Source organism: Salvelinus sp. IW2-2015, linkage group LG36, assembly GCF_002910315.2.
Source record: "Salvelinus sp. IW2-2015 linkage group LG36, ASM291031v2, whole genome shotgun sequence".
Classification (NCBI taxonomy): Eukaryota; Metazoa; Chordata; class Actinopteri; order Salmoniformes; family Salmonidae; genus Salvelinus; species Salvelinus sp. IW2-2015.
The window spans coordinates 28,442,220-28,469,741 of record NC_036875.1 but is presented as its reverse complement, the minus strand read 5'-3'; the positions used below and the strand labels follow the sequence as shown (position 1 = coordinate 28,469,741).

Here is a 27,522-nt window from a genome sequence, read left to right as displayed (position 1 = left end):
TGTTGTGTTACTACCATGTTCTTGTCATGTTGTGTTGCTACCATGCTGTGTTGTTGTCTTAAGTCTCTCTTTATGTAGTGTTGTGTTTTCTCTCGTCGTGATGTGTTTTGTCCTATATTTTTATTTATTTTATTTTAATTTTTCATCCCAGCCCCCATCCCCATAGGAGGCCTTTTGCCTTTTGGTAGGCCGCCATTGTAAATAAGAATTTGTTCTTAACTGACTTGCCTAATTAAATAAAAATGAAATAAATACATTTAACTAGGCATGCCAGACAATGACAACTAGGCAACTAGACAAAGACCGCCTACCCCGGCCAAACCCTGACGATGCTGGGCCAATTGTGCGCCGCCCTATGGGACTCCCAATCACAGCCGGTTGTGATACAGCCTGGAATTGAACCAGGGTCTGTAGTGACGCCTCTCGCACTGAGATACAGTACCTTAGACTGCTGCGCCACTCGGGAGCTGATGTAAAAGAAACAGGCACGGACCAATTGCGAGCATTAATGGGTGTAACATGATATCAAGAAACGCTGATATCAGAATAAGCCCCATTCCAAATTGCAGTATGGTGCTGTATTCTGAATTACAGTAAATTACTGGCAGCAATTGGCCAGAAAGCTACTGTTGAGTTTTAGGACAAAGTTTGTAGAATTCCTACAATACAGTACATTACCGTATTCTGTTGGGGTACAGCGATCTCATTCACAGTTACAACAAATATAGCCTCTTACAAGGCACGCCTTMAAATATGTTAATGAGCCAGAGACACGTTCCCCGCCCACAACATTTTCCCACAAGGCACCATAATTAGTACGGTAAAACACAATATTTTTGTGTTAAAATTACAGAAAGGACTTAGTGTGCTTTAAAACAAATGTACATTATTTTACTGTATACGTGGGCGGCAGGTAGCCTAATGTAAACTCACCCCATTCCGTACAAATGTGCGCAACCGTGACATTCAAACTAGGCTGCAAAGAAAACTAATGGGACTGTAGCGACTGTGTTGACTTCAAAATCTGGGGTGTGAACTACGTTTCTATTCAAGCGTTGATCGACATGGTAATGGCTCTATAGTATTGGAGAAAAGTTGAAAAAACTGACCCTCCGTTACATCGTGATGTGTCATGCCGTAACGTACAGCACGCATAAAGCAACTATTTCTGTCTTACAATCACTCTCCACCAGGTATAGCACTTCTCTCATCGTTTAAAAACAAGAAATGGACAGTGACGGGGTAAGGGGGGATACCTAGTCATTTTTTGCATCATCACTCCAAGCGATCATGAATCTCAAAGCCGCTGTTTACTTCTGAAGATCACTTTAGCACCTCCCTAAAAACCCGATTCAAATTTGACACAAACCTTAAAATTGTAATGTAATGACATTATATAAACTCTTTATAGTGTTTTATTTACATTTTAGAGGCGATAAGGTGATAAGTTGGAGAGATCGAGTGAAAAAAAGCTGTTTTTCCACACGACATCTCTCTTTCTCACTATCACGCATTAGTTTCGCTTCCCCACCCGCCATTTTTTAAAAGACCCGACGGAGCTCATTGCCGCCTTGAATTATGCAGAAACGGGCAGCATAGAGGTCATGTCATTGATTCTGTTGCAAAGGGGAGAAATTGTGCCTTACAATGTTATTGACATTAGAGTTGATCTGGAAGTATTACGTTTTTGGGGCGCTAAAATAAGGTCAGTGAGTTTACGTTAGTGGTTAGAGCGTTGGACTAGTAATCAAAGGTTGCAAGATTGAATCCCCGAGCTAACAAGGTAAAAATCTGTCATTCTGGCCCTGAACAAGGCAGTTAACCCATTGTTCCAAGTCCGTCATTATAAATAAGAATTTGTTCTTAACTGACTTGCCTAGTTAAATAAAGGTAAAATAAAAAAAATTAAAAGAGCAGACGCAACTTACAGTTATTGCATTCATCTTGAGATAGCTAGGTGAGGCAACCACATCACAGGCATAGTATGTACACCTTTCCTCAATAAAATAGTTATCAGCAAAGTCAGAGCTGGGGGGGGGGGGGGGGTCGATGCTGTTTTAGTCATACTGAATATTTTTTTTAACAGTTAGCCTGTGAGCCAAAGCTATGGTTTTGTTTAAAAACAATCATCACAGGGTCTCTTAACTTTTCTTTGACAACAACGCAACCTTTCGGTTGCATATCGACATACACTTGAAGATTCAAGGGGCGGTATCTCCATGACGTTTCACGTCGAACCTCACGTTGGACTACTAAAACCAAGCAGCGGAGACGTAGCAGGAACCAAAGTGAAGCTATTCTCAATAATCGTGATTTAACAAGGTATGTCAAGTGTAAATTAACACTTATTTGCGGTGTTTCTATGATCATGAAGTAGAAGTTACTTAGCGTTTTACGTGCAGCTTGCTTGCAGAGTGGCTCTGGTTCGCTGGAATAAGTCAGACAGCTACACAGAAACCGATACAATGTGGCAAGTTCTGCATTCTTTTGCTATGAAGGCTTTATACCTTTCATCGATTGATCATCTAGCGATTTACAGAGGCTGCACCATGCATGCTTTCAAGTGGTTTCTTTTTGAAAATGTTACTGTTCATACGGTAGCTAGCACAGTTGTGTTTTGGGCCTATCTTCTTGGCCGGGTATCCTGCCCTGTGGAATGACTTTGACCAACTTGCCATTCTATTTTTGAATGCATCTGTGGACTTAAACCCCTTTCTGTGTTTACAAACAGCCGCACGAGGGCGATGCGCGCAAGTTGGTGGGGGAGTCCTTGTAGAACGCCAGTAACAAAAGCATATATTTACATGTTGCTCATGAGTGCATTTCTCATTACTATTGGGTTATAATTGAATATTAAGGCTCGTATGAAATGGCCTGTGTAAAATAGTTTTTGTCTTCATTGCAAATMAACTGCATTATACTTAAACTTCAACCAGTAAAATGGCTCTGCCTAGTTTATATAAATGAGCGTTAACATTMTAGTTAACTGCTGCATCCAAAATAAAGATCACAACCAAAGAACTGTTCAAACAATAATTAAAACATCATTGTAAGCGTATAGGAACCCCCCAAAAGTTATTTAGATTAGAAAATTATAACGCAAGGGGTATGTTGAATGGGCGCAGATGGCGATGGCTTTCTTACCGCGCTTCAGTGCTTGACGTCAGTGTCGTTTACTGGAAAAGGGTCTATGCAACAGTTTTAGCATGCTAGTAGTTGCTAGCTAAGAAAGATAGTTTTCCAAATGCAATGTTGTCTGGTCTACGCAAAACTGTAGCAGCAAGATTTGTGAAAGAATGTCCCTTACAATATAACTCTTTCCCTTGTGGACTTGCCAAAGGTAACCGAACTATGGCCCTCGCCCAAGTGTCATCCAACAAGTGCAGTGGCGGCTACCAGAAGGTGTTCGAGCATGACAGGTGAGCTAGCCTCGTGAAACTAGAATAATCTCTAGAGAGCTCATATTCTGTTTTAGCTAGCAGATTGTAACAGGCTAATGTGATGCCCCATTAGCCATTACAGTATAGGTACTGTTTGGCATAGCAGAGAATTTTCGACCAACCTTAACTTGGCGATACTATCTTCGTTCTCAATTCGGCCAAACATGTATCTTCAAAAAATGTCAGTGTTGAGTTGCAGGTGGTTCGTTTGAATTGAGAAAATGCTATTTTTAAATATATACAGTTTTTGCTCAATGAAATAATCCAACAATGTGTACACCACCATCTTGTCTATTTCAAATCATCTCTCATTGATTGAGAACTATGTCCACCCCAAAGTGCTGCATGTCATGCCACACCTGTCTCGATCAATAAGGAGATATTTGAAATGGACAAGATTTTGGCGTACACATTGTTGGATTACTTCATGGAGCAAAACAATTATTTTAATAGCAGAGCATTTTCTAAATTCAAACAAACCACCTGCAACTCAACACTAAMATTTTTTGAAGATATATATTTGGCCGAATCGAGAACAAAGATGGTACTGAAAAATGATCTGTGCCACCCCAAACAGTACCTATTCTGTAACGGCTAAGTCAGTCTGTTAGCTAATGTCTGTTTCACTGTTATACATCAATGCAACACACTGCTGTTTTTTCCATTGGAATACACAAATGATAGTTTTACAAGTGCCCATATGGCTTGGGTGGAAACATGCAGTATGGCAGAAACTTGATGTAATGCATTTTCTTTTCTCAGCACTGAGCTGAAGTGTAAAATGAAGGTCGCTGTCTACCTGCCTCCTAAAGCCGAGAATGAGAAGTGCCCCGTGTTCTACTGGCTCTCTGGTGAGTTCTCACGGTCCATGGTCTCTCATATGTTACATAAAGAGAGTGGTCACCATCCCTGCCCAGAATGGGTAGGTTTTTGTTCTATCCCAACACCAACACACCTGATTCAACTACTCGTCAAGATCTTGCCTGTATACTTGCACTGATCTAGAATAAAAATCTGATCAACTACTTAGATTTTACCTGTGTGTTGCAAATGTTGCCCTTCATGTCAGACTGTGTGCTTCTAGGGTTGACATGCACAGAGCAGAACTTCATCACCAAGGCTGGCAGTCAGCAGGCAGCTTCTGAGCATGGAATCATCATCGTCGCCCCAGACACCAGCCCACGTACGCATGCACACACTTTACGGATTGCATAATTCACCCCTTACTAAATCAATGCTCACGCCCACCTTTTAATAGTAATTATAGCTCCCACCTGACCTTCCTACTCTTTATGTGGTGTTCAGGTGGTTGTAACATCGAGGGTGAAGATGAGAGTTGGGACTTTGGCACAGGGGCTGGTTTCTATGTCAACGCCACCCAGGAGCCCTGGAAGACCAACTACTGCATGTACACCTATGTCACTGAGGAGGTGTGTCGGTCACATGATAATAGTAGTCGTGCTGATGGTAGCATTTACTATTACTATTGTGAATCCATTGATACTGCTATGCGCTGCTAATCACCACCTCCCAACTCTTTTTTTTTTTTTTTTTTTTCTCAGCTCCCTCGTTTGATCAACGCTAACTTCCCCGCTGACCCAGAGAAGATGTCCATCTCCGGCCACTCCATGGGGGGACACGGAGCCCTCATCTGCGCCCTGAAGAACCCTGGAAAATACAAGGCATTGCAATATGGAAGTCTTTTCATTATGATCTCAACATCTTTTGAACATATGAATGAATCCCTTTCTCTCTGCAGGCTGTTTCTGCATTTGCCCCCATCTGTAACCCCATCCAGTGTGCCTGGGGGCAGAAGGCCTTCTCTGGGTACCTAGGAGAAGACAAGAAGACCTGGGAGGTACAATATTGGGTTATAGGGGGACTGGCCAAATCAATGGGATCACAAACTACAGGTCTGACCTTGAGGAGTGGAATTCCAGAACAATAACATTAGTTTTTAATCATTCTTCCTCCTCTCCTTTTCCTCCTTTCCAGGCGTATGATGCCACGGTGCTGGCAGCGTCATACTCAGGCCCACAGCTGGACATCCTGATCGACCAGGGCCGTGATGACCAGTTCCTGTCGGCCAGCCAGCTGCTTCCTGACAACCTGATCGCCGCCTGCTCAGAAAAGAAGATTCCTGTTGTGTTCAGGCTGCAGCCGGTGAGTGCTGCCACCCAACGGCCAACTATAACAACYGTTTGATCTTGAAATGCCTACAGTGGTTGATCAACTAAAAGTTTTGCGAGTACTGTACTAGTACAGTACCCTGCGTCACTACTTCATTTCTCCAGACCAGCGCAAGGGGGAGTTAGATTATGCTTTTGGGTCCCAAGGTGCTACTGTGTCTCTAAAAATACACTTTTTTGTTGCTATTCATCAGTATTACTTACTAAAACTGTTGTTACGCTAAGGTTTTATTCTAAGAGAAACTTGGACTACAATTAGGGTGTGGAAATGTTATTTTGCTCTTACTGTAGCCTACTCCCGACCGGTCATATTGTACACGCCCGAGTGACGCAGCGGTCTAAGACACTGCATTGCAATGCAATGGGTTGCTACAGATGCTGGTTCAATACCCGTGCTGGCCGCGACCGGGAGACCCATGAGGTGATGGTAGGCTTTTGATTTCTCTCCCTCTAAAAACAGAAGTTAATAATTCTAAAAAACAAACTGGCTTTATTTACAAATTAGTAACAATGTCTCACCCCATGTTCAAGAATGGCCTTTTTCCGTTATTTGAAAAATAAATAATCTCCAAAATATTGTTAATTTTGAATCAAAGCTATTATTATTAATTTAAAATTATATAAAAAGCCCCTCGGATATTCTCACAGATATATTATTAACCCTGTGTGAATTCTGCAAACAACGTTTCTAGCAGGACAATATACACTGCTCCAAAAAATAAAGGGAACACTTAAACAACACAATGTAACTCCAAGTCAATCACACTTCTGTGAAATCAAACTGTCCACTTAGGAAGCAACACTGATTGACAATAMATTTCACATGCTGTTGTGCAAATGGAATAGACAAAAGGTGGAAATTATAGGCAATTAGCAAGACACCCCCAATAAAGGAGTGGTTCTGCAGGTGGTGACCACAGACCACTTCTCAGTTCCTATGCTTCCTGGCTGATGTTTTGGTCACTTTTGAATGCTGGCGGTGCTCTCACTCTAGTGGTAGCATGAGACGGAGTCTACAACCCACACAAGTGGCTCAGGTAGTGCAGTTCATCCAGGATGGCACATCAATGCGAGCTGTGGCAAAAAGGTTTGCTGTGTCTGTCAGCGTAGTGTCCAGAGCATGGAGGCGCTACCAGGAGACAGGCCAGTACATCAGGAGACGTGGAGGAGGCCGTAGGAGGGCAACAACCCAGCAGCAGGACCGCTACCTCCGCCTTTGTGCAAGGAGGTGCACTGCCAGCAACCCTGCAAAATGACCTCCAGCAGGCCACAAATGTGCATGTGTCAGCATATGGTCTCACAAGGGGTCTGAGGATCTCATCTCGGTACCTAATGGCAGTCAGGCTACCTCTGGCGAGCACATGGAGCTGTCTCTTATACACATCTAGATGTGTATAAGAGACAGCTGTCACGTCTGTCACATGTGCTCAGTGTGAACCTGCTTTCATCTGTGAAGAGCACAGGGCGCCAGTGGCGAATTTGCCAATCTTGGTGTTCTCTGGCAAATGCCAAACGTCCTGCACGGTGTTGGGCTGTAAGCACAACCCCCACCTGTGGACGTCGGGCCCTCATACCACCCTCATGGAGTCTGTTTCTGACCGTTTGAGCAGACACATGCACATTTGTGGCCTGCTGGAGGTCATTTTGCAGGGTTGCTGGCAGTGCACCTCCTTGCACAAAGGCGGAGGTAGCGGTCCTGCTGCTGGGTTGTTGCCCTCCTACGGCCTCCTCCACGTCTCCTGATGTACTGGCCTGTCTCCTGGTAGCGCCTCCATGCTCTGGACACTACGCTGACAGACACAGCAAACCTTTTTGCCACAGCTCGCATTGATGTGCCATCCTGGATGCAGTGTATATTGGCTCCCGAGTGGCGCACAATGGTATTGCCTTGCAATTCTCCAGCTGAATGCACTGAGATTGCGGTAGGCGTTCAAGGCACGAGGGCAGGAGGCACGGGACGGGCCGCAGAGCAGCGCACAAGACGGACCTAGCCCATTGGGAGGGGGGGTGGACCCCTGCCCCACTGGGTAGCACAGAGCAACACTTTAAGGGGCATTGCACTAATAATGGCGCTGACTAGGGTAACGTTCCTGCTGTTATTAGTGCCTGTCTGCACGTTCAAACTAAAACAATGTAACTAATAATGGTGCGAAAAATGCCCTTGGATATGAATTCGGAGGGCAGAAATTATTAAATATTAGAGCATTAGACCTCTCACTGAAGGCGTCAGTCAAAAGTTATACTTAAATCCGAACTGGATTTAATGAAAAATGACATGAAAAGCACACACTTGTAAATTACAAACTCTAAAAGTAATTGGAAAGGTAGATACAAATAATTTGTGACATTGTGGTTACAATAAAGAATGTAACAGGATGCTGTGTTTTTATTTACAGTAGTGATGGACAGCTGGAGGCATTTTGAAAACAGGTTTTCAAACACTTGTTTATCACAAGTGTACTGTAGTACTGTCCATGACTGATGCAACCCGAAAAAGCATTAGACAGAGTACTTGAGGTCACAGAGAAAGTCTGGACATGTCCTGCTCTCCCTTATGTAAGGAATTAGGCACTTTACCATGTTTACTACAGTATGTACTGTAGGCTGTTTACTTGTCAGACTGCACAGAAGCCTAATAAACAAATGCAGGCGGTTTCTATCTTCTAAATTATTTATTATCCAAATGTTTTAAAGTGCGTGTGGGTGACCTCATGCAACCTCAATGTCGGATGAAGCATATACTGTACTGCATTTCTTCATCAGCATCTTTATGCTTTCGTTAATAAAATAATGATAAAAATACTTTCAAAATGCAGATGTTTAGTTATGGATCATAACGAATTACTATGGGAATAAATATCAGTGAATTACAGAAATATTGGAACAAAGTTGTCTAATGAAGGTAAACAAATTGTTGCTTACTGGAAAATACTCTTTCAAACACACACGGTCACGTTGTACAGCGCTATTAGGACAAGACTTGCCTAGAAGGAGAATTCTCCCCCATCGTCAAATGTATTTCTTAGTTAGGTTGGCTGTATCACAACCGGCCGTGATTGGTTGCAATTTCCGTTAAATCCACCAGAAAAGACAGAACAAATATTGTGGTTAAACTCAAATATACTAATTGATTAAAAAAACATGATCAATTGGAACCTTTAACATGTGGAAGGGGGGGAAATTATTATTATTAACCCTGTTTTTCACAAGCGTAGCAGGCTGTGAATTCTGCAAACGTTTCCAGGATGGGTTATTAGTAGGACAGTATATATTGGTCATGGCTCCCGAATGGCACAGTGGTCTAAGGCACTGCATCTTACTGCAAGAGGCATCACTACAGTCCCTGGTTCGAATCCGGTCTACTTCCGGCGCCGACAGAGATGGCCGCTTCGCGTTCCTAGGAAACTAGTATTTTGTTTTTTTACGTGTTATTTCTTACATYGGTACCCCAGGTAATCTTAGGTTTCATTACATACAGTGGGGAGGAACTACTGAATATAAGAGCAACGTCAACTCACTATCATTACRACCAGGAATATGACTCTCCCGAAGCGGATCCTGTGTTTTGCCTTCCACCCAGTACAATGGATCKGATCCCAGCCGGCGACCCTAAACAACGACRCCGTAAAAGGGGCAAACGAAGCGGTCTTCTGGTCAGGCTTCGGAGACAGGCACATCGCGCTCCACTCCCTAGCATACTACTCGCCAATGTCCAGTCTCTTGACATCAAGGTTGATGAAATCCGAGCAAGGGTAGCATTCCAGAGAGACATCAGAGACTAACGTTCTTTGCTTCACGGAAACATGGCTCACTCGAGACGCTAACGGAGTCGGTGCAGCCAGCTGGTTTCTTCACGCATCGCGCTGACAGAAACAAACATCTTTCTGGTAAGAAGAGGGGCGGGGGGGTATGCCTTATGATTAACGAGACGTGGTGTGATCATAACAACATACAGGAACTCAAGTCATTCTGTTCACCTGACTTAGAATTCCTCACAATCAAATGTCGACCGCATTATCTACCAAGGGAATTCTCTTCGATTATAATCACAGCCGTATATATTCCCCCCCAAGCAGACACATCGATGGCCCTGAACGAACTTTATCTGACTATGTAAACTAGAAACCACACACCCTGAGGCTGCATTCATCGTAGCTGGGGATTTTAACAAGGCTAATCTGAAAACAAAACTCCCTAAATTCTATCAGCATATCGATTGTGCTACCAGGGCTGGTAAAACCCTAAATCATTGTTATTCAAACTTCCGCGACGCATATAAGGCCCTCCCCCGCCCTCCTTTTGGAAAAGCTGACCGACTCCATTTTGTTGCTTCCATCCTACAAACAGAAACTAAAACAAGAAGTTCCCGCGCTCAGGTCTGTTCAACGCTGGTCCGACCAATCTGATTCCACGCTTCAAGACTGCTTCGATCACGTRGATTGGGATATGTTCCGCAGTCTAAGACACTGCGTTGCTACAGATGCTAGTTCGATACCCGTGCCGGTCGCGATCGGGAGACCCATGAGGTGGCTTTTGGTTTTTCTCCCTCTAAAAACAAAAATAAATAACAAACTGGCTTTATATATAAATTAGTGAGAATGTCTCACCCCATTGTCAAGAATGGCCTTTTTCCTCGTTCACTCCAGGTTAAATGAAAACGAAATAATCTCCAAAATATTGTATTTTTTTTATTTAGAATTATAAAATCCCCTTTTTAGATATTCTCACATAAGATTTTCCCTAATGAAAAATGCCCCTTAGATATTATTTTAGAATCCTCTTAGTACTGTAGCCTACTCCCGGCCGTCACGTTGTACGGAGCCATATTTTCCGTTCCATCCTAACGGAAACCCTGATGGTTTCGTTTTTCTTGGAATAGAAACACCATAATATTAATGAAGAAAAATTTCACAATCAATCACATATACTATGTTCTTACAAAAAAGGTTTTAAATTCTCTAATGCCAATATTGAAGACTATCAAATGCTTCTCAAACTAGTATTAATGGTAAAAATGGCTGACAATTAATGTGCCATATAATTCTGGCAACATTTAAAGGAGGAACCACTGTACTATGTGTACTGGACTAGGGTTGGTGACTTTGCTGTGTGATTTCACTGCTGCCAGTTCTATGCCGTGTCAGACTAACAGTGCCATTTGTTTCCGTCAGGGCTACGACCACAGCTACTTCTTCATCTATTCCTTCATCACCGACCACATCAAGCACCACGCCAAGTTCCTCAACGCTTAAGACTGACTGCTGGACTAGAACCCTCTTCTGTGCCTTCTACCCCAACTGTGCACCGGGTATTGTCCAACTGTCCCATCCAGAGAGGCCGAGCTAAAATTAACCTGATATGAATACACTTGCTATGTTGAGTCAAACTCAGAACAGACAATAGTGGGGCCAGGATGTTTGGTGTTAAGAGGAGCTTGCTTGCAAATCATGTGGTCACTCAACTGTATTTCTGAAATAAAGGTTCAGTTTTTACTTTTGATTCCATTTTATGACCTTAGGCTTATACACGTTGACATCTGAGATCAATACAAAATACATGTAGGTGGACTATAGAACATAAGACAATGTGCTTTTTACAGAAGGTTTTTACTGATAGTGATGAAATATACATTATTCACAGCAGTTAAGGCAACATTAAAGGGGTGTTTCATGCAATAAAATCAAAATTGCTGTACACCAATATGACGAGGTACAAAATGGTATCTCAATTTTAAGAAACCTAAACATAAAAAAAACATTTCCTCCCAATCAAAGTACAAAACTGAGTACAAGCTTTCAGGACTATAAACAGARAAAGGTAGAAAGGGGCAAAACTGCTCAACTCAGCAGTCACACTGTGGTAAAAACATTTAGCAGATTTGTATAGTTCAAAAGATGTCATACACACATTTCTAATTTAAAATGGAGCGCTGAGATTTGTCAGTTGCCAAAACAGTCTCTTTAAAGTGCAGATAATTTCAGGCCCGTAGTCAGCCACACCTAAAGGCCCAAGGGATTGACGTGACTAATCAATGAACTAAAAGTAATGACAATTTAAATRTTAAGTCCCCTCTTTAGGTTTCTAAACTGTCAGGTTTGCAGCACACGGCCCAAACCTCCATAAGGAAACTAAGCTACAGTTACTTTCTCCTACTAAGCAAATGTCATATTTCCCTTTTAGTTTACACATCTCTTTTCTATCATCGAAATGTTAGGACTGGGAGAAGGGATACTGGTAGTCAAATGTTATCACCTGAGTAGTTCTATTTAGCTTGGTGGAAAGGAAATTACTTTGAGTATTAAAGTAGGATTACTGTGCAGAATTAAAAAAAATATATATATTAAATATTAGCTACATTATATACATAAATAGTAGTGTTGTAATTGTTCTTTGAATTCTACATTAGAATCAGGAACTGGAGTGATCTCATTGCTAAGAGATTGTTCACTTTGCCTGAGGAGTGTGGCGGTGACTTAAAATATTCAAATTGCTCTTAGATTCACTATGCAGAAATTGCTCCGCCATTTCCTGGTTGCAAAAATTTGAATAGTTCGTCAGATTTCAGTTTGTGAAAAAACAAGCAAGTATAGAGTAGACAATCATTGTACCTTCTAAACCGCTGTGAAATATTTTCCATACCGATTGTATTTTCAGCTGTTTGAAGCTGGTGTACAAAACCGAAAGGTAAAGATATAAGAACGGGATGCATAGAAATAGCGTAGATGGAACAGATCTACTTTTCAATGAGAATAACAGAGCTATACCTCACATTTCTATGTGAATTTGGTCGCCCCATAAAGTAAGAAATATACTACTACAATACTTTCTAAATACAAAACCCACTCGCACGAACCATCACATTGACACTTCACGTCACTACTTCTCATAAAATTTACCATACGTCTAAAGACATTTAGATCACTGGAATAGTACAAACCATATATTCAAAAACATTAAAGCTGGAATCATTAGTTGCTACATCCATTTTTGGACTTATAAATTAATGATATACCCATTTGATTCTTGAATATAACTTATAAATGCCTCACAAGCTTAGTTAAACTGTCGTACCCCATTGGAACCCAGAATAAAACCTTGTTTTACTCCCAATGTTTGTAAACAATGTCAATGTAAACAAACACAGTATAGGTTCAAAACATGGTTAAAACAAATTTTTATATCATGGCTGGTCAAACCTTGCATTCATAGCTGTCTATGAATTTGAGAGTGGTTACATTTATTCAGGCCCATCCCTCAGCTTTTTACCAAAACAAAGTCGTGATGGCCTCTGTCATTGTTTCAATTAAGGATTCTAGCTTTAATGAATTGCTGTCTCATAAGTGCTCTGAAAAAACAGTTTAGTTTTGGCAACTGTCAAATCTATCCAGTGAAACATTTGTTTGTTTTTACTGCTAAAGCTTATGCTTTGGATACCAAGCTGTATAAAATGCATATCTGTACAATAAAAAGCCCAACACCATTGCTCACTCACACACACTTAGTATTCTTATTTTGGAGTGTTCTGCTGTTTTGTGTAGTAGTGGGATATTGGGCGCTCAAGCATCAACTCTTCAGATACTGCTAACAGTCTCTAAATCAGTGAATGTATCAGTTACTTTTAAACGCTAACATTGTAGGTCCTACATGACCACCTAGCATGGTCAGCATCACCCCACGCTTCTAGAGGTTATTTAGAGGTATACAATGTACTAGGGAATGCAAACCCTCTTTTTCATTCTGGCTAACTATGACTCGTGTCACTCTCTTTGACACACACGCATGCAGTCAGGCACACACACAATGTTAGAGTAATACCATAGACCGAGAAGCAGGCTACGGAATGAAGCATGACAGTGTAGTAAGCCCACACCTACCCTGAGTTACATACCCACAACCACTCCTGATTCAACAACCAAAACACAATGTTCCCATAATGTTAAGACAATACTTCAACCCCTACAGAGGTGGTGAGAGATCCATTTAAAGTAAAACATAATACAATATACAGAACTAAACCTAAAATATATTACCTATTAGTGAAATATTTGGGGGATTCTTTTCAATGTATACTCTCAGTCACGTTCATTGTAAATATCTTGAAATAGGGAAGCTGTAGCAGAGAGACCGCTATGCTGGAGTGTCTATTCTCAATACAATTCTCAATACTGAGGGTGATATACCTGGCCTTAGGAATAGAGGGGTGAAATGCATAGTCAAACATACACGGTGCAGCATTCTAGAAGCTGTTGTAGGCAGGGTTCAAGCTACAGGAGTGTCCAAGGCTGCTGGATGCTCTCGTAAGAATTAAAAAACATCAATGCGGACATCCCTGTCAGCTTTGCATGTCAGGGCACCCCACGCATCAATGTGTAACTTCAAACTCTGGTTGTAAGAATCACGAAAGGAAGACTGAGATATAGGCTACAGTCCTTTGGAAAAGGCATAATGGCAACTTGTGTTGGTTCACTTTGACAAAGTGGTGTGTCTATGTTGGTGTGTTGGTCTTCTTCCCTCTCACGTGAAGAGAGCCTGCTTGGTTGAAGTCTCATCCACCAGCGCCTGAACTGTCATGCTCACCTTTATCATACCCTTCTCCTCTAGTATGTGATGAGGCAGACACAGCTTATCCTGTCGAGGTTCCACACAGAGAGAGAGAGAGAGAGAGAGAGTAGGAGGGAGAGGAGATAGGGAGGAGGTCGGGGGAGGAGGGAGAGGAGATAGCGAGGAGGGAGCGAGAGTGGGGGGAGGAGGGAGCGAGAGTCGGGGGAGGAGGGAGAGGAGATAGCGAGCGAGAGTCGGGGAGGAGATAGCGAGTGGGACAGAAAGAGAGAGACGAGGCAGAAAAAAACAAGTCAATCAAAAAGACACCTCAATGCAACTATGGTGATGAGTGAACATACAGACAGTACAGGTTTATGTGGAAGTATGCTGAAGATCCTATATGAAGAAACAGCACTGAATTCATCATCCTCCTTCAGAGAACAGCAACACAGAGACAGAATAACCCCAAACTGTACATTTATTACCTGTTCCATTCACACCATCAGATATACAAGTCAGAAAAAGCCTCAAGGTCCATCAAAATCAGCACTGACTAAGAGTTAAAACACACCCAACTAATAGTATACAGTAATGGCGAACCAATTGCACTCCAACATAGTCGCTGGCAAGGTTGACATGACAACAGTGAATAAGCTAACAGAGTTAAAAGGAAAATATGGATAGAAACAGATGGACAGTTTGGGGGCAATTTTGGACACTACATCCATGGCTTTTAAATTAAGTCAGAAAAGAAGGTTAACCCTCATTGCTTTAAATTCAACTACAGACATACATACATCAATCAATGGACAGTAGCAGCACTGCTGGCCTCAAAGTATCAAAGTTCTCATTTAAATGAATGAGCTTCTAGTACAGTTCACATATTACTGAACACATATCATATTCACTAGCCCTTCAACATAAGACCTCCAGATTAGTTCGTTCTGTAATATTGCATGTGCAAATGGTTTGTATGTTTAGAAATTATGGATCTTTTCACACCTTTTATTCAGTCCAGGTGCTTGGAAATAAGAAAGTTGGGTAAAATAAAACTTCCATCCAATGTACCCTCTTGGGGTTTTAAAATAAGAAAATGAATATATGGCTTAACAGAATAGTACAACAGTTGGGCCAAAAAGTATACATACTGAACCGTAGTCATGTAACTACCCCAGGATAAATACACTATATTAGAATGAGAGTAACGTAGATGGTTGAGTGCTAGAGAGGTGCAGTAGTGACGTGATTATTGAACTTTATTTAGTGACAGTGTGCTGTGTGACATTTTACAGTCTAGTCATAAGTGGTGTGTTTATTAGGTCCAAACCTATACACTGTTTGTTGTGTCATTGTCTCGTGGATGGCATTACTATTGAGCGTTGCCATTTCCTTCAAACAGACGTACAGGTGTAAATACAGTTGGTATACTGTATCTAAATGAGTCTTGAAGAGACTGACCAATGCAACAAAAAAGCTCCAAAATCCAGCATGATGGAGGAGCTCTACTAGTGCTCTGTGCTTACCTGGACTGGACCCAAACTAGACAAGCTGTATGGAACCAAGAGACTGTATGACCACATGGGGAATCAGTGTGTATGACCATGTGTCTGACCCCGGAGGGCATTAATAAAACGAACAGTCCCACATGACAGGCTTGACTTGACGCATTGGCCAAAGAGTTGTAGAGACTTCAGGTAACTTTTGTGTACAAGCGCCAGGATTCTTTTCAACAGTTGGAATGTGCGTTATTGGTGGGGACAGTTTACGAATGCATGTGTGTGAGGTTGTGAGTCGGTATTTATTGGAGTTTAATGGTGCGCATCTGCAATCTGTGTATGAGAGACACTTGTGTGTGTGAATCAGACAGAGGAGAAGAGCACAGAAACAAGACGTTCAAGAAAAAGAGGAGGAGGAGAAGTGTGGGACATGCGGGGGGCAGGGCTGAGAGGAGGGCGGGCTTTGACAGGAGATTGACAGGTAGTGTTACGTCAGCTCACTCCAGCTATAGGCCACAAACAGCAGGAGAAGACAGAACATGTGTAACAGGCTCGAGCAAATCAGGTCCCACGGCTGCCATGCTGGAGGCGGAGCCTGGGCCACCTGTGTAGAAGCCTCGGGGGCAGGGCTTGGGTTTGGGACCTCTCCCTGTCTGTCTGAGTCTCGCCCCTCTGTGGGGGTCTCCATGGCGACCAGGGCGCACACGGTGACACGGATCGGCCGCAGGTGACACTGGATGATGTCATANGGGGGGGGGGGGTTCGGGAATGAGTGGAACAGAAATAGGGAGACAGACCAAACATAAGTAAATCAAGACCTCTCAATGCAACGATGGTGATGAGGGGACATAGACAGTACAGGTGTGTGTAGGAGTATGTTGAATAACCATTATGAAGAATCTGAACAGCATCATCATTCTTCAGAGAACAGCAACACAAAATAGGTGAGGTGGTAACTGTACATTTATTACCAGTTCCATTCACACCATCAGATATACAAGTCATTATAAAGCCTCACAGCAATGGCTGAGTTAAAACACACATAAATAATAGTATAATGGCATACCAATTGCAGTCGCTGGGTAAAATAAACTTCCATCCAATGTGTCTTCATGAGGTTTTAAAGTAAGTAATACAATAGTCGGCCCAAAACTTCTACATACTGTAGTCATGTAACTCCCCCAGGGTAAATCAACTATAGCAATATGAAAGTTATGTACAGGTAACTTCCAAAATAAAGGAAACGCCAACATAAAGGGTCTTAATAGGGTGTTGGGCCATCACGAGCCAGAACAACTTCAATGCACCTTGGCATAGATTCTACAACTGTCTGGAACTCTATTGGAGGGATGCGTCACCATTCTTCCACAAAAAACTTCATAATTTGGTGTTTTGATGGTGGTGGAAAACGCTGTCTCAGGCGCCGCTCCAGAATCTCCCATACGTGTTAAATTGGATTGAGATCTGGGGAGTGAGATGGCCATGGCATATGGTTTACATCGTTTTCATGCTCATCAAACCACTCAGTGATCACTCGTGCCCTGTCATCCTATGGGGACATCGCCATAGTAGCCAAAATAATGGCCTGCCTTTTTATACATGACCCTATGGGATGTTAATTGCTTAATTAACTCAGGAACCACACCTGTGTGGAAGCATCTGCGTTCAATATATTTTGTATCCATCATTTACTCAAGCGTTTCCATTATTTTGGCAGTTACCTGTAGATGGTCGGGTGGTAAAGATGTGCAGTAGTGACGTGATTATTGAACTTTATTTAGTGACAGTGTTCTGTAGTGACATTTTACAGTCTAGTCATAAGTGGTGTGTTTATTAGGTCCAAACCTATAAACTGTTTGTTGTGTCTTTGTGTCATAGTTGGCATCACTATTGAGCTTTACTAATCCTTTGAGCAGACAGTATTTTACCTGTATTTGATGTGTCTCGAAGAGAGAGACCAATGCGACAAAAAAGCGCCAAGATCCAGCTTGATAGAGGAACCCTATTAATGCTCTGTGCTTACCTGGACCCAAACTAGACAGGCTGTATGGAACCAAGAGACAGGTCTGTGACCCCAGAGGGCATTAATAAAGCCAAGAGTCCAACATGATAGGCTTGATTTGACACATTGGTCAAAGAGTTGTAGAGAGTCTTCCGGTAAACCTCTTGTGTACAAGCTCCAGGATTCTTTCAACAGTTGGAATGTGCAGTATTGATGGGGACAGTATGTGTGTGAGGTTGTGAGTTGGTATTTATTGGAGTTTATTGGTGCGCATCTGCAATGTGTGCATGAATAAAAGTGTGTATGAGAGACACACTATGTGTGTGAGTCAGCAGTTTTTTCTGGACAGAAACGAGGTTGAAGAAAAAGAGGAGGAGGATTGCGGACGGAGATGTGTTGGCACATGCGGGAGGGGGGGCTTTGACAGGAGATTGACAGGTGGCATTACGTCAGCTCGCTCCAGCTATAGGCCACAAACAGCAGGAGGAGACAGAAGACATGTACTAGGCTCGAGCCAATCAGGTCCCAGGGCTGCCAGGCGGGAGACGGAGCCAAGGCGACCTGTGTAGACACCTCTGGGGCAGGGCTTGGGTTTGGACTCGGGTCCTCCCCCTGTCTGTCTGAGTTCCTCCCCTCTGTGGGGGTCTCCATGGCGACCAGGGCGCACACGGTGACACGGATCGGCCGCAGGTGACACTGGATGATGTCATATGCTGAGCAGAGGGACGACTGAGGCCCCAAAGAGGAGCGGAGGAGGTAACATACATGTAAATGAAGGTGAAGGGAGAAGGATTGGAAAAAAGGAAAAGAAGTTGAAGGGATGAATGGAGAATGGGGGGAAGAGAATGATACAGATAGAAAGGAAGGGGCTCACATAGGAACATCAAAGAATTTTGTGGATGAAGAAGAGAAATACAGCCAGATAGAAGTGGATGAGAATAATGAGGGGAAGAACAACACATAGGAGAAAAAATACCAGAACAAAGAAGAGGAAGAAAATGGGAAGGGAGTGCCAGGAAAAGAGAAATAAGGGGAGGGGATTCAGGGGAGAAGAAGAGAAGAAAGATAGAGGGTGGTCCGACAGGAAAACAGAACAGAGAAACAAAGCAGGATGTTAACCAGTGGGAACCGAGGTCAGGGGTCAAGGTGTGTGTTTTTTGTGCAGGGCTGCGCAGGCGTGGGTTACCAGGGCAATGTGCAGGGCTGCTTTTTGAGAGAGAGTATGTGACTTACTAATTTTATCAAACTGAGACTGAACTCTGTCTCTCTTTCAGAAAGCAGGCCATGCTGTGGTGTGGAGCGTTACGAGCAATGAGGGTGCGGTCGGTGTTTGCCAGCTACACCTTCACTTGCGTTTGCTAGCATTAGCTTTCAATCCAGCATAAAGCACCTGTTTCAGTGAGGCAGCGACATTTCAGCCAGCAAGCAGTAGGATTACAAGTTGGCTAGGGCCAGGTTACACAAGCAAAACCAGACTAGCAACAGCAAGCAAGCAGGAGGTCTAAGGAAGCAGCCAATCTCAGACAGTCTCACTGTTGGTAATGGTGATACTTTGCATTCTAATGTACAGTCCCATCAGGCTACTCAAACACAGTGACTGAAAGGCAACTTTTGTAGTGTGAGGTTTCGACCAGGCTCATTGAGTGAAGAGAGAATCCTTTAAACACAATCACAGCTGTGCTTACTATACTAGGGTATGACCAAATAATGAGTCCCAATGCTACTGTATGTGTAGTCACTGGGTGACAGAAATAATGGTCATAATTACTGAATATATTTACTAAAAGGAGCAATCACATAGCAACGAGGAGCCAGGGTCACTGGGCCAATTTGATACTCACACACAAGCACACTTATTAAAGAGTGATTGCCCCTAAAAAGAAACTTATCGTTTTGAAAATGGCCTATGTGGCATCGATAGGAGTCAAAAAAAAATATTATAGTGTCAAATTTGACTACAAAGTGTAAAAAGGATAATGTTGGTCATAAAAATGATAGGAAACAATCGTATGTCACGGAATGAAGGGTACTGTAACAGTTGTCCGTGGGTTGGGTTTATTTTAATCCTACCCACATTCCCACAGCACCCAAGTAATCATCAATTCGGAGCGCAGCTGCACAAGACCGATCTTAATGCCCTGATGGTCAATTTGGTTTGACATTCAATATCCCTATGGGGCTACTTAGGGACCATCAGTAAATTACACAATGTACTTGGGACAATATTTTAAAAGGTAGCTCCATTTCAATGACTTAAACCTCAAACCAACTATAAATTGTAAAAAGTGGTATATAAATATTGAAAGCATTCGATGAGACAACTAAAAGATGTCCAACATGAAATTATTGCCCCATTTGCATTGTGTAATTATTGATGGTCCCTAACTATCCCTAGAGATAGGCTATCCAAAGTCAAACCAACTTTGCCACGGTTGCACACCAGCTGGCTGAAGCTAATTGGCAGAATAATTTGGCTAACTCTTCACACCTGTGAACACTCATTAAGAAATGCTAGCGACCATGACTGAATTCAAACGTGAATTGGTTTTGGGGTGTGGTTTGATTCAGAATCATTCAGAATCATTCAGAATCAAACCACACCCCGAAACCAATTCACGTTTGAATTCAGTCATGGCCGCTAGCATTTCTTAATGATCCAAATCAGGAAGTGCAGTCGCCAAGTCCTATGTTACCAACCCATACACACACAAAATGTTTTAGTCAAGTAAATGACATGAGCGCACACCAGCTCCTGTTAAACTCATTTTTGTCTTTGGCACACGCTGGGGTCAGAAACAGGCAAGAGCCGGGTCAAAGTTTAAAAGTGTACCACTGGTCATTTGGTACAGCATAGAGGAAGCCCAAAGCCGTGATGATGACAGTATAGTCCAGTGTAATGATGATGATGATGATGCAGCTCTAATGCTTGTGTCATAACTTTCTCTCTCTCTTTCAGAGGAGGTAGTGGGAGGTGGGAAGGTGATAGGCTAGATGTGCCAGTTCTGGGATCAAACTCTGTGCTCTGACTGGGAAGATTGTTTTAAGGTGATGATTATAAAAGGGGTTTGGTCCCAATGTCAAATACATATTCCTAGAACTAACTGTATTACTGTATAAACTAAAGAAGTTGTAGACTTGTCAAATGGTCTAGTTTCATCCCAGCACAAGCCCTTTCTGACGCTCCATTCTAGTGTGCATAGTATCTGTGTCCTCTACAGGCTGTTTGCTTCACTGATCCCTAATCAGCCCACCCACAACTAGATTCCAACCCCAATGATGCACTGTAGCATTTATTCAAACTTAACAGATCAAGGATCAGTTTCCTTCAGTCAAATCCCAACTCTAACAGGTGAATCTGAAATAGAGTGGCTGATTCAGGATCAATGAGGTGCCACTATCTAACAGACAGGAGTGCCTTACCTCGGGAACGCCCATCTTCCTACAGGCATCCAGGAAGTTCTCCACGTTCCTCCGACACTTGGCCATGCTGAGTTTGGGCTATGGGGTCACACATAGAACACATAGCTCAACACAGACTATAACTGTCTATAACACAAAGAATCACCCATTCCTACTTATCCCTTGTCAACCCCTCATTGACCCCCAGACGTACCACAGCGGACGAGGGCACATGGATGCTGGCCACGGAGCGTGGGCGAATGTGATTGGCCAGATGGCAGAGCACCACCCCGTCCATGAGGGAGGAGCCGAGGTCTTCAGGAAGAGCCACCTTCAGTCTGCTCTCTATACTCTGAGGGGAGACAGGAGGGGTAAGAGGGGTCAAAACATACACACATGCACAAACTGAGGACATAATGCTGCTGGATGGGGAGTTGACTTCCAGACGAGAGTGAGGGAGAGAAAGAAATTGACAGAGAAGCTCTCACCTCTCTGAGCTGTTCCATCAGCTCCAGCTCTTCTCTCAGCTGTTCCATCTTCCTCCTCATGGTGAACTGAGGATCCACAGACTCCAGACTCTTATGGGTCCTCAGGAACACTACCCCCAACAGGCCGGAGGAGAGAACAACAGGTCAGCCGTTAGACAGGGTGCTCAGCAACTAACACTTACACATACTGTACTGTACACATACATTCAGACCCATTCACACACACATGCCAGCATGCATTTCACACCCATAAAAGCACACATACTGTAGCCTAAATACACTATACTGTATATACAAAAGTATGTGGACACCCCTTCAAATGAGTGGATTCGGCTATTTCAGCCAAACCCGTTGTTGACAGGTGTATAAAATCAAGCACACAGCCAAGACAAACATTGGCAGTAGAATGGCCTTACTGAAGCAACAACGGCTCAGCTGCGAAGTGGTTGGCCACACAAGCTCACAGAAGGGGACCGCCGAGTGCTGAARCACGTACAAATTGTCTGTCCTCGGCTGCAACACTCACTACCGAGTACCAAACTGCATCTGGAAGCAACGTCAGCACCAGAACTGTTCGTCGGGAGCTTCATGAAATGGGTTTCCATGGCCGAGCAGCAGCACACAAGCCTAAGATCACCATGCGCAATGCCTAGCTTCAGCTTGAGTGGTGTAAAGCTCGCCGCCGTTGGACTCTGGAGCAGTGGAAGCACGTTTTCTGGGGTGATGAATTACGCTTCACCATCTGGCAGTCCGACGGATGAATCTGGGTTTGGCGGATGCCAGGAGAACGGTACCTGCCCGAATACATAGTGCCAACTGTAAAGTTTGGTGGAGGAGGAATAATGGTCTGGGGCTGTTTTTCATGGTTCGGGCTAGGTCCCTTAGTTCCAGTGAAGGGAAATCTTAAAGCTACAGCATAAAATGACATCCTAGACGATTATGTGCTTCCAACTTGTGGCAACAGTTTGGGGAAGGCCCTTTCCTGTTTCAGCAGGACAATGTTCCTGTGCACAAAGCGAGGTCCATAAAGAAATGGTTTGTTGAGATCGGTGTGGAAAAACTTGACTGGCCTGCACCTCAACCCCATTGAACACCTTTGGGATGAATTGGAAAGCTGACTGCGAGCCATGCTTAATCACCCAACATCAGTGCCTGACCTCACTAATGCTCTTGGGGCTGAATTGGAAGCCTGTCCCCGCAGCAATGCTCCAGAATYTAGTGGAAAGCCTTCCCAGAAGAGTGGAGGCTGTTATAGCGGCAAAGTGGGAACCAACTCCATATTAATGCACATGATTTTGGAATGAGACGAGCAGGTGTCCACATACTTTTGGTCATGTAGTGTAAATGCATACTGCAATATTCACTGACACCGAAATCACACTTTGTATGTATATGTAGCTACTGTTACTGCATGCTTGCATAACCACTTATTCATATCCAGATGCAATCTACAGTGCTGGGCTCTGGGCTGCCTTCATTGTCATGAAAGCAGTCATCTGCAGGAAGATTGAATGTGGAAAATTGGTTTTCCTWAAGACGTCCCACTTAGTCAATCCTGCATACCAACAGATAGCATGACCCCTCCAGGACCCACAGCAACTGACAGGAGATTTGAAGAGGCTTGACAATTAAGCATATTTATTTGTTTTGTGTTATTGTACTCAGAAGTCTTCTCTGATTGTAATATATTCATCAAACCACTTTTTTAACTGGTAAGCATACATATAACAAAGAAAACGCATTAGAGGAAATTAAGCATTTTTTTTTAAGTGTGGGAGGAGGAAATGTATTCAGAGGAGTGTGTGTGTGTAAGAGAGAAACAGGCTTGGCCTCTGATCACATGTTACAGCCATCGTTCTACAACATAGGAGTGAATCATTTACTAAGTCTGTGGCCTATATTCTAGTCATAAATCTCCCTTGTAGCTCTGCCTTGTGGTACAAAGTCACACCACATGGGGGAGCCCAAGAGTCACTGGACACTTCAACCCACGCTTGGGGAAAAGGAAAGGAGAATGCATTTCTACAGTATTCACACTAGACTTTAATAACGTTGGCCCTATCTGACCGTCTCTTACAGGGGCAATGGCTCCTTGAGGGGCTATCCCAGTAGGAAGTTAGAGATAAACACACACACAGGCCTCATCCAGAAGCATGACTGGCTGATATAGAGTAGAGAGGGGCGATCACTCCTCCATCGCCATAGAGAGAACAGGATGTTGACTATTATAGAGGGTGTGAATGTGGTTAGGGAGGGGAACATTCAATAACAAAATGAGACGTGACCATGTAGAGAGGAAGCACAGATATGTCAATTATTGTAAACACACAGAGGTCTCATACTAGGCCAGCACAACATTGGCCAGACGAGGGGGTTCGTAGATACAGCCAGTCACAATATAGCATGCGGGAATGATTTAACTCAACCCTCCTTCACTGTGGCTGGGCTGCTCCTGACCCTGACAATAACAATAACGGTTTATGACATCAGGGACTCATCTTAAAGCTGGTCACTCATCTTAAAGCTGGTCACGTGGTGATAAAACACCGGAGTTAATTAATTAGGATATGATAAGCTCCTCCCCCTTTCTCCCTGTCTTTCCTTCCCTCCTCTCTCTGATAATGTTTGGTCCTTAGAGGCCCATACTGACAGGCTGTCAGTCACTTTTACACAGATGGAGAAACAGAGACTGCCTGGCATTCATTGACTACCCCATCAACAACTCACGCACCACACACACCAGGATTGTGCTCAATTCTGAATCTGGGAATTGACTCCATTCAACTGATGAGTTGAAAATCGAATTGAATCAATGCGAAATTGAGTAACAGGAAGTAGAATGTAATTCAGTGCAATTCAATATAATGACATGTTTTATGTAAAAGATGTACAAAACATTAAGAACACCTGCTCTGTCCATGACAAACTGACCAGGTGAATCCAGGTGAAAGCTACGACACATTATTGATGTCACTTGTTAAATCCCCTTCAATCACTGTAGATGAAGGGGATGAGACAGGTTAAAGAAGGACTTTTAAGCCTTCAGACAACTGAGACGCTGGTTTGTCAAGAACCGAAACACTGCTGGGTTTTTCATGCTCAACAGTTTCCCATGTGTATGAAGAATGGTCCACAACCCAAAGGACATCCAGCCAACTTGACATAACTGTGGGGATCATTGAAGTCAACATAGGCCAGCATCCCTGAGGAACGGTTTTGACACCTTGTAGAGTCCATGCCCCGACAAATTGAGGCTGTTCTGAGGGCAAAAGGGGGTGCTCAGTGTATATTTCTTTAACTAGGCAAGTCATTTAAGAACAAATTGATATTTACAATGACGGCCTACTCCGGCCAAACCTTAACGATGCTGGGCCAATTGTGCGGCGCCCTATGGGACTCCCAATCATGGCCGGTTGTGATACAGCCTGGAATCGAACCAGGATCTGTAGTGACGCATCTAGCACTGAGATGCAGTGCCTTAGACARCTGCGCCACTCGGGTGTACATAGACTACACCTAATATAGAATAGAAGAGGTAGTAGAATTTCCCTGAATACAATAACATTTCCTTTAATTCAAATTTGCAATTCTGTATCCTGTTTACTACCTCAGTTCAAATTCAAGAATTGAATTTACCTAGGTGTCTGGCTAGACTGCAAACTCTCCTTCCAGACTAATATTAAACATCTCCAATCCAAAATTAAATCTAGAATCGGCTTCCTATTTCGCAACAAAGCCTCCTTCACTCACGCCTCCAAACATACCCTCGTAAAACTGACTATTCTACCGATACTCGACTTCGGCGATGTCATTTACAAAATAGCTTCCAATACTCTACTCAGCRAACTGAATTCAGTCTATCACAGTGCCATCCGTGCCAAGCCCCTTATACCACCCACCCCTGCGACCTGTATGCTCTAGTCAGCTGGCCCTCGCTACATATTCGTCGCCAGACCCACTGGCTCCAGGTCATCTATAAGTCTATGCTAGGTAAAGCTCCGCGTTATCTCAGCTCACTGGTCACGATAACAACACCCACCCGTAGCACGCGCTCCAGCAGGTACATCTCACTGGTCATCCCCAAAGCCAACACCTGCTTTGGCCGCCTTTCCTTCCAGTTCTCTGGTGCCAATGACTGGAACGAATTGCAAAAATAGCTGAAGCTGGAGACATATTTCCCTCACTAACTTTAAACATCAGCTATCTGAGCAGCTAACCGATCGCTGCAGCTGTACATAGCCCATCTGTAAATAGCCCACCCAATCTACCTACCTCATCCCCATATTGTTTTTATTTACGTTTCTGCTCTTTTGCACACCAGTATTTCTACTTGCACATCACCAACTGCTCACCTGTCACTCCAGTGTTAATTTGCTAAATTGTAATTACTTCGCTACTATGGCCTATTTATTGCCATTTGCACACACTGTTTGTATACTTTTCCCCCCCTATTGTGTTATTGACTGTACGCTTGTTTATTCCATGTGTAACTCTGTGTTGTTGTTAGTGTCGCACTGCTTTGCTTTATTTTGGCCAGGTCGCAGTTGTAAATGAGAACTTGTTCTAAACTAGCTTACCTGGTTAAATTAAGGTTAAATAAATAAATAAAATAATAATAAAAATGTATGAGGCATACTCAATTAAATTCTGAATTGAGAACAACCCTGACACACATGCGAGCGCCCATGATGCGGACCCCTCGGGGGTGCATGCTCAGTCCCCATCTGTACTCCCTGTTCACCCACGACTCCAACACCATCATTAAGTTTGCTGACAACACAACAGTGATAGGCCTGATCACCATCCATGATGAGACAGCCTATAGGGAGGAGGTCAGAGATCTGGCAGTGTGGTGCCAAGACAACAACCTCTCCCTCAACGTGAGCAAGACAAAAAGAGCTGATCTTGGACTACAGGAAAAAGAGGACCAAGCACGCCCCCATTCTCATCGACGGGGCTGCAGTGGAGCAGGTTGAGAGCTTCAAGTTCCTTGGTGTCCACATCACCAACAAACTAACATGGTCCAAGCACACCAAGACAGTCGTGAAGAGGGCATGACAAAACCTATTCCCCCTCAGGAGACTGAAAAGATTTGGCATGGGTCCTCAGATCCTCAAAAGGTTCTACAGCTGCACCATCGAGAGCATCCTTACTGGTTGCATCACTGCCTGGTATGGCAAATGCTCGGCCTCCGACTGCAAGGCAGAGGGTAGTGCGAATGGCCCAGTACATCACTGGGGCCAAGCTTCCAGCCATCTAGGAAATCTATACCAGGCAATGTCAGAGGAAGGTCCTAAAAATTGTCAAAGACTCCAGCCACCCTAGTCATAGACTGTTCTCTCTGCTACCGCACGGCAAGCGGTACCGGAGCGCCAAGTCTAGATCCAAGAGGCTTCTAAACAGCTTCTACCTTCAAGTCATAAGACTCCTGAACAACTAGTCAAATGGCTACCCAGACTATCTGCAGTGCCCCCCCCCCCACCCCCTCTTTATACCACTGCTACTCTCTATTGTCATCTATGCATAGTCACTTTAATAACTCTACCTACATGTACATACTACCTCAAATAACCGGTGCCCCCGCACATTGACTCTGTATCGGTACCCCCCTGTATATAGTCTCGCTATTGTTATTTCACTGCTGCTCTTTAATTACTTGTTACTTTTATCTCTTATTCTTATCTGTATTTTTTGAAACTGCACTGTTGGTTGGGGCTCGTAAGTAAGCATTTCACGGTAAGGTCTACTACACCTGTTGTATTCGGCGCATGTGACTAATAACATTTTATTTGATGCATGCTGACATGGTCGCCAGTTGTACGGTGTTTCCTCTGACACAATGGTGCGGCTGGCTTCCGGGTTAAGCGAGCAATCTGTCAAGAAGCAGTGCGGCTTGGCAGGGTCGTGTTTCAGAGGATGCATGGCTCTCGACCTTTGCCTCTCCCGAGTCCGTACGGGAGTTGCAGC

The 27,522-nt window shown here is 43.5% G+C and overlaps 2 protein-coding genes across 6 annotated transcripts in view; one reads left to right on the top strand and one right to left on the bottom strand.

Annotated features, from left to right (window-relative positions):
• The first annotated feature begins 2,213 nt into the window (after positions 1 to 2,213).
• On the top strand, positions 2,214 to 11,121 carry esd (esterase D/formylglutathione hydrolase). The gene is made up of 9 exons (XM_023981801.2): positions 2,214 to 2,322; positions 3,341 to 3,419; positions 4,203 to 4,291; positions 4,525 to 4,623; positions 4,746 to 4,870; positions 5,003 to 5,122; positions 5,200 to 5,298; positions 5,436 to 5,603; positions 10,801 to 11,121. Exons 2-9 carry the CDS (start codon positions 3,352 to 3,354, stop codon positions 10,879 to 10,881), a joined length of 849 nt encoding a protein of 282 aa, XP_023837569.1. The 5' UTR covers positions 2,214 to 2,322; positions 3,341 to 3,351; the 3' UTR covers positions 10,882 to 11,121.
• A 95-nt stretch (positions 11,122 to 11,216) lies between these two features.
• The window catches only part of LOC111959939 (leucine-rich repeat and calponin homology domain-containing protein 1), a 93,382-nt gene continuing 77,076 nt past the window's right edge, over positions 11,217 to 27,522 (bottom strand). For 3 of the 5 annotated variants that reach the window (XM_070437607.1, XM_070437609.1, XM_070437608.1), the window contains 4 exons: positions 21,556 to 21,665; positions 21,282 to 21,419; positions 21,089 to 21,166; positions 16,422 to 18,397 (listed from right to left, as the gene is read on the bottom strand). In XM_070437607.1, coding sequence (XP_070293708.1) covers positions 18,113 to 18,397; positions 21,089 to 21,166; positions 21,282 to 21,419; positions 21,556 to 21,665 — 611 coding nt within the window. In that variant the 3' untranslated portion in view covers positions 16,422 to 18,112. Of the gene's footprint in view, positions 14,258 to 16,421; positions 18,398 to 21,088; positions 21,167 to 21,281; positions 21,420 to 21,555; positions 21,666 to 27,522 lie in introns of those variants that run through there. The other 2 variants (XM_070437610.1, XM_070437611.1) reach the window with 1 other exon arrangement.